This window comes from Topomyia yanbarensis, chromosome 2, assembly GCF_030247195.1.
Source record: "Topomyia yanbarensis strain Yona2022 chromosome 2, ASM3024719v1, whole genome shotgun sequence".
In the NCBI taxonomy this organism is placed as follows: Eukaryota; Metazoa; Arthropoda; class Insecta; order Diptera; family Culicidae; genus Topomyia; species Topomyia yanbarensis.
The window spans coordinates 64,129,371-64,137,377 of record NC_080671.1 but is presented as its reverse complement, the minus strand read 5'-3'; the positions used below and the strand labels follow the sequence as shown (position 1 = coordinate 64,137,377).

The window sequence follows — 8,007 nt, the reverse complement described above, 5'->3', positions numbered from 1 at the left end:
TAGCTTGGCAGATGCGAGTGACTTGTTCGATTCGTAGCAGAAGCACACTTTTTGTACGCGCTAACAAGAGCTGATAGTGCAAAACTTTGCACATTGTCTTGCGGATACGGTGCTCCGGGGATGAAGTTACCGCAGGTTACCCTGACAGTCTGGTAGTGGCTCTGGGGTCGACAGAGCAGAACGGTGTTTCAAAATATACCCAATAGTATGCTCTTAAAACATCTAAGTACCGGCACATGTGAAGCCGCATCGTTGCTGCGGCGATGGAAACTTATTTTGAGTTGAGTAGACACTGATGTTCATTCGGTTTCGTGCTCGTTACACTGCTGACACGTCATGCAGGTGTGAAAAAGGACGCAAAGTTGATGTTCATCAAAAACTGCGCTCACAGTTATATATTTTAATAACTCTTGGCACACTCATCAACGTCCGTACTTTTTGCTCCCTCCAGGTGGCAGTGTGATGTGGAGAATGTTGCTTATTTTTTCACGCGCTAATTACTGATTATGTTTTTGTGATTGACGGAGATAATGAAGTTTATGTCAAGCGTGAAAACACATCTGGGAAACAATTATATATCAGATGCATGTCAATTGTCATACATCAAACATCATTTGTCATTCGTGAATTCGTCGTTCGTGAATTCGCCATTCGCGAATTAGTCATTCGTCATTCGTGAATCCATCATTCGTGAATTCGTCATTCGTGAATTCGTCATTCGTGAATTCGTGAATTCGTCATTCGCGAATTCGTCATTCGTGAATTCATCATTCGCGAATTCGTCATTCGTGAATTCGTCATTCGTGAATTCGTCATTCGTGAATTCGTCATTCGTGAATTCGTCATTCGTGAATTCGTCATTCGTGAATTCGTCATTCGTGAATTCGTCATTCGTGAATTCGTCATTCGTGAATTCGTCATTCGTGAATTCGTCATTCGTGAATTCGTCATTCGTGAATTCGTCATTCGTGAATTCGTCATTCGTGAATTCGTCATTCGTGAATTCGTCATTCGTGAATTCGTCATTCGTGAATTCGTCATTCGTGAATTCGTCATTCGTGAATTCGTCATTCGTGAATTCGTCATTCGTGAATTCGTCATTCGCGAATTCGTCATTCGTGAATTCGTCATTCGTGAATTCGTCATTCGTGAATTCGTCATTCGTGAATTCGTCATTCGTGAATTCGTCATTCGTGAATTCGTCATTCGTGAATTCGTCATTCGTGAATTCGTCATTCGTGAATTCGTCATTCGTGAATTCGTCATTCGTGAATTCGTCATTCGTGAATTCGTCATTCGTGAATTCGTCATTCGTGAATTCGTCATTCGTGAATTCGTCATTCGTGAATTCGTCATTCGTGAATTCGCCATTCGTGAATTTGTCATTCGTGAATTCGTCATTCGTGAATTCGTCATTCGTGAATTTGTCATTCGTGAATTCGTCATTCGTGAATTCGTTATTCGTGAATTCGTCATTCGTGAATTCGTCATTCGTGAATTCGTCATTCGTGAATTCCTCATTCGTGAATTCGTCATTCGTGAATTCGTCATTCATGAATTCGTCATTTGTGAATTCGTCATTTGTGAATTCGTCATTCGTGAATTCGTCATTCGTGAATTCGTCATTCGTGAATTCGTCATTCGTGAATTCGTCATTCGTGAATTCGTCATTCGTGAATTCGTCATTCGTGAATTCGTCATTTGTGAATTCGTCATTCGTGAATTCGTCATTAGTGAATTCGTCATTCGTGATCTCGTCAGTCGTGAATTCGTCATTCATGAATTCGTCAATTTGCCATTCGCGAATTCGTCATTCATGAATTCGTCAATTTGCCATTCGCGAATTCGTCATTCGTGAATTTGTCATTCGTGAATTCGTCATTCGTGAATTCGTCATTCGTAAATTCGTAAGTTCGTCATTCGTGATCTCGTCAGTCGTGAATTCGTCATTCATGAATTCGTCAATTTGCCATTCACGAATTCGTCATTCGTGAATTCGTCATTCGTGAATTCGTCATTCGTGAATTTGTCATTCGTGAATTCGTCATTCGTGAATTCGTCATTCGTGAATTCGTCATTCGTAAATTCGTCATTCGTGATCTCGTCAGTCGTGAATTCGTCATTCATGAATTCGTCAATTTGCCATTCGCGAATTCGTCATTCGTGAATTTGTCATTCGTGAATTCGTCATTCGTGAATTCGTCATTCGTAAATTCGTAAATTCGTCATTCGTGATCTCGTCAGTCGTGAATTCGTCATTCATGAATTCGTCAATTTGCCATTCGCGAATTCGTCATTCGTGAATTCGTCATTCGTGAATTCGTCATTCGTGAATTCGTCATTCGTGAATTCGTCATTCGTGAATTTGGGAATTCGTCATTCGTGATCTCGTCAGTCGTGAATTCGTCTGTCATGAATTCGTCAATTTGCCATTCGCGAATTCGTCATTCATGAATTCGTCAATTTGCCATTCGCGAATTCGTCATTCGTGAATTTGTCATTCGTGAATTCGTCATTCGTGAATTCGTCATTCGTAAATTCGTAAATTCGTCATTCGTGATCTCGTCAGTCGTGAATTCGTCATTCATGAATTCGTCAATTTGCCATTCACGAATTCGTCATTCGTGAATTCGTCGTTCGTGAATTCGTCATTCGTGAATTTGTCATTCGTGAATTCGTCATTCGTGAATTCGTCATTAGTAAATTCGTAAATTCGTCATTCGTGATCTCGTCAGTCGTGAATTCGTCATTCATGAATTCGTCAATTTGCCATTCGCGAATTCGTCATTCGTGAATTTGTCATTCGTGAATTCGTCATTCGTGAATTCGTCATTCGTAAATTCGTAAATTCGTCATTCGTGATCTCGTCAGTCGTGAATTCGTCATTCATGAATTCGTCAATTTGCCATTCGCGAATTCGTCATTCGTGAATTCGTCATTCGTGAATTCGTCATTCGTGAATTCGTCATTCGTGAATTCGTCATTCGTGAATTCGTCATTCGTGAATTCGTCATTCGTGAATTCGTCATTCGTGAATTCGTCATTCGTGAATTCGTCATTCGTCATTCGTGAATTCGTCATTCTTGAATTCGTTATTCGTGAATTCGTCATTCGTGAATTCGTCGTTCGTGAATTCGTCATTCGTGAATTTGGGAATTCGTCATTCATGAATTCGCCATGCACGAATGCGTCATTCGTGAATTTGTCATTCGTGAATTTGTCATTCGTGAATTCGTCATTCGTGAATTCGTCATTCATCATTTATTATTCCGGTTTTATTCGTCATTAATTCTTCTGACCTATTTGGCTATTTTCAAGACCAGCGAAATAACACAAACACTTCAAATGCATAATTAATTCGTCTCATTCGTATCTTCACCCAACATCACGGCAAATCTTTAGCTCTGCACGTAGAACCCTGTCCTGCAGTAGAACCCCGGCACTTATCGAAAGGACAACAAACCTTACCGAACATAAATCTCAGCCACCATAAATATTCATTATTAATCGGCAGATCAAACATGCGGCCCCACATCGCCCGGCTATTAATTATAAAATTATCATAAATTTATGCTTCGATCACTCCCATTCCCTGCTGCCCAGTCAAATCATTGCCAAGCTCACAAATACACCCTCAGCACTAGTTCGGAATCAATCAATTATTTACGCTAATTATTTTCCGACACTCGTCGCTAGGGGGCCACGGAGGCACCGTCAAATCATCATCAACATCTGGTCGGATTTAACCCGGAAGCGTGGTTGGCGGGCAAAATTGACTGTGTCACTTTCGGTCGGGCTGATCATTTCGACTCTAACCGACTCCACATGGTCACCGCCACATCTGTGATTGTCATCCAAGCTTCGCATGCATATTTCAGATTGAACCCATTATCGCTTGAGAAAATCGAGCTGGCCAAGGGGAGCGGGATCTGAATTTAATTATTTTCACTCCCGAGTAATTGATGTAGGTGTGTATGGAGTTGTGTGCATTGACAGAAGTGCAAATCCACCGATACACATATACCGTATCCTACAGCTCATCAGCAATTACAAACGGTACCCTATTTAGTTCGGATGTTGATTATGTACTCTCCGTACGTTGGAGTGTGGGATTCGATGTTTAAGTGATTGAACGAATGTACGATGCAGTTCAATTAAACCCCCGCTTGTGGTACGACTGTCATCTACATACATTTGTCCTGAAGTCAAAAAATTTGGTTCTTTGGTTTGATTGACGGTTAGAAAATGCATTTAAGCTATGTTTATGTCATGATTCGATGTTTTTCACGAAGAGCATGAAATAACTAGACTTTGTTATTGACAAGCAAAGTTGGCGAGTAGATGACGAAAGGATCCAGGCCATCGTACAGTTTTCAACTCCGATCGCACAAAATCAGGTGCAGCGATTCCTTGGTGTCTGCAACTGGTGCCGACGCTTCATCGGCGGATTCTCACAGCTAGCGGCATCACGCACCTCGCATCAGCTAAAATAAGTTGAACACCATTAGCTGAAAAAACTTTCTGCAAGCTGAGAGCAGCTCTAGTTTCGGCACCGGTACTAGTAATGCAGGACCACAACAAACCATTTGCAATTAAATTAGTTATGGAATTGGCGTTTCGATTTCGTCTCATCAGAATCCGAAAATAATTAGGACTAAACCAAAAACACTATTTGTGATTCTGAGTAAAAGCCTAGTACTGTGTGATTTACCGCAAGAATGGACTTCTGATTAAGCTGATGAGAATTAATAAAATTGAAACTTGGTTCGGCTCAGCAAGCCAATGCAAAATGCACTTGGCTGTATCTCTTCTTAGTGAAGAAAAGTTTTCTCCATTAAGGTGAAAATGGTTCTGTCCTGTTACTAAGTTGGTGTTGGATTCTGATGAGACAAAGTCGAAAAGCAAATTCCATAACTGATTTAGTTATAGGTTCTTGGTCTTCACGCGCTAAGATGGTTTTAAACAATTTTCTCCTTAATAGAGAAAAATAGTTTTTTTTCCAAAATTGTTTTCTACTAAAGTGAAATATAGCATAGAACAAATCAAAACTGAAACTACTCTAGCATAACCCAATCTCTATGCCCACCAAAATCTTCAACAAACCCTCGCCTCCCACTACGCGCAAATCAAGTTGAGTCTGCATCACGTATAATAGGACTATGAAACGTGTGTATCAAAAGGCTCATTACCATACGTTCCTACAAATCGCCAAAAACACACCGTCAACCCAATGCACATACAAGCACAAAAATAAATTAATTTATCCCAATTCGCAAACTCATAAGCAGCACATACACGTCGCATCCTACCGTATTGAACACATTCCAAAACCCACCCTTCCCACCCACATTGCTAATCATTATGTGTACTTGACTCTAACCTATCGCATTTTCATTTGCGTGATTCAACTCATTCAGCGCACAACAAACTTTCCACTCAGCAAGAAAACGGGTGCAAGCTGTACAGCTGTAATTGTGTGGGGATTGCACAAATGGAATTGCGCTTATCGTACTGTCCGGACGATATAGTCATGATGTTGCCCGTTTGCAATACAAGCTTCGACTGACTAAAACAGACACACGGAACCTCTATTTATAATCTCATGATATTTGATGGAGTTGTTAGGGGCTCCCTATTGACGGCTCTGCCCATAGTAGAGTGATTCATGTATGGGAGTTTTCACCCTTTCCAATATCTATTCATTTTTATCAATAGAATATAATTTCAGTTAATTTCGATTTTAGTAGTAAAAAGTTCGCAATAGCGACGCAAAAACGTAACACCGCTTGATTTTAGATTTTGAGATGACACCTAGCCCCAGATAGTGCAGTAAGACATTTTAAATGTCAAAACCAGGGATGCCAACGGTACCGATAAACTACATTTTTTTCGGTATATTTACATTTGCACAAGCCATACAGCCCGCTACAGCGACGCATCACTACAGCTCTTGCCAGAACGGTAGCCTAACCGAGTACATTTTCCCATACAGCAATAGAATACATTTTTGTTTTGCTGCTGTACTCCGACTGCTCGGTGAGAGTGTGGCGTAGTAAAGTTTGTTCTCTCGCTTTGTACATTTTTCTCTGCATAGTCAACGGGAGAGGTCCGCACACAAAAGCGTTGATGCCGGCCGTGGCGTAAATGAGCCGCATCACTTGTCGTCATTTTTAAATAAAAATATTAAAAAGATTGAAAATATTAAAAAATGTAAAGTAAGGAAAGAGAAGCTGTACCGCTCGCGTCTGGTGGCTGTACTGGGGACAGTAGTTTTTTGTCATGTTACACCTTTGCACACAGGCAGCCGTACAGCGCTGGGCGTCCTGCACTAGCGAATGACAGCAGCATCGAGAGAAAAATGAGAATGTAGGCAGAAAAATTACAGCCGTGGAAAAGGTAGGCATTTTGCATCCTTGGTCAAAACACCTGTCCGCTAGTCGCATTACTTGTTGACATCAGTGTTTGAGTATTTTTAGTTAACCCATCATACTCGATTAGAAGTCATCCTGTCGCAACTAAAATATCACCATGATTAAAGCTGATTTCATTAATGTTTAGATACCTGGATGGAATATGCACAATAGGAATAGGAATACCGTTATTCAAAATTCGAATTTCTGTCCATGAACTGTGCTTTCCCACGAGTACCAAGATGATGCTATATGATGCCAAGAGGTTGTAACACAGAACTTTAATGAGTGCCTTTGAGGAAATTCTAGCCGACGCTCGTCATACCAAATAACGCATATTTAAAGGTTAAAAGAATGCTTTTTCAGTGGGCTTCTCTGTAGTTCTCGAATGAAAATAATAATTATATTTCACTTTCAAGTTAATGAAAACCAATTTCGATTTGCCACATTTCACCTGTTGAAATTTGACTCTTGTATCAAATATTACAACTGTTGGTAATCATTTTGAAGTACAAGATTCAAAATGTGCGGCTCCAGCGAATGACCTGTTGAGGGAATAGCAAACAACCTACCTGAAAAAATGCGTGCGTGGAATTTTAGGCATATAGTTTAAAAACATTTGCAAAATTTCTCTCTACAAATTGTGCATAGTGTAATTTCAATAAAGATGCCGCACATTTCTAATAATCAATCCTACAACAAAGTCAACCATACAATCTATAGTAAAATAATTTTAATCAACTGAAAAAATTTCACGAGCATTTTAAAAAAGTCAATTCGGTTGAGAAGCAGCTTGTGCGGGTGAGACGCCGCAACGTGGTCCAAAACTGAAAAATGGTGACCAATAAAAAAATTCAACCATTTTAATTATTTAATTTTTAAATTTCATTTAATTCTTTTTATACATTTCATGCATTCTACTCAATTTAACCATTTTATTAATGTTAGTGATTTCATAAATTTTATGTTTTATTTATTTTATATTTTCTATTCATTTCATTCATTTTATACATTTTATTTTATTAATTTAAATAATTTAGTTAATTAAATTCTCTCGATTCGTTTTATTAATTTTATTCATTGCATTCATTCCATTCATGTTATTCATTTTATTTATTTTATTTTTTTATTTATTATATTTATTTGATTTATTTTATTTATTTTTTTTTTTTATTTTATTTATTTCATTTATTTTATTTATTTTATTTATTTTGTTTATTTTTTTTATTTTATTTATTTTATCCATTTCATCATTTTAAGCATTCTAATCAATTTAGTCATTTTAAGTGCTTAATTCATTTTATTCACTTTATACATTTCCTGCATTTTCGGCGTTTTCTGCATTTTTTGCATTTTCTGCATTTTCAGCATTACTGCAAAATCTGCATTTTCTGCAAATTCAGCATTTTCTGCAAATTCAGCATTTTCTGCATTTTCTCCATTTCCTCCATTTTCCGCATTTCCTGCATTTTGTGCATTTTTTGCATTTTCTGCATTTTCCGCATTTTCTGCATTTTCCGCATTTTCCGCAATTTCTGCATTTTCTGCATTCTCTGCATTTTCTGCATTCTCTGCATTTTCTGCATTTTCTGCATTT

At 38.5% G+C, this 8,007-nt stretch overlaps 1 protein-coding gene across 1 annotated transcript; it reads right to left on the bottom strand.

Moving 5' to 3' along the window:
• Nucleotides 1-658: 658 nt before the first annotated feature.
• On the bottom strand, nucleotides 659-1,780 carry LOC131679512 (putative mediator of RNA polymerase II transcription subunit 26). Its single transcript, XM_058960249.1, has one exon. It carries the CDS (start codon nucleotides 1,778-1,780, stop codon nucleotides 659-661), a length of 1,122 nt encoding a protein of 373 aa, XP_058816232.1.
• Between the last annotated feature and the right edge of the window lie 6,227 nt (nucleotides 1,781-8,007).

Excerpts from the sequence above, each read along its gene's own strand:
- LOC131679512 (XM_058960249.1), bottom strand. The coding sequence starts at position 1,780 with ATGAATGACGAATTCACGACTGACGAGATCACGAATGACGAATTCACT.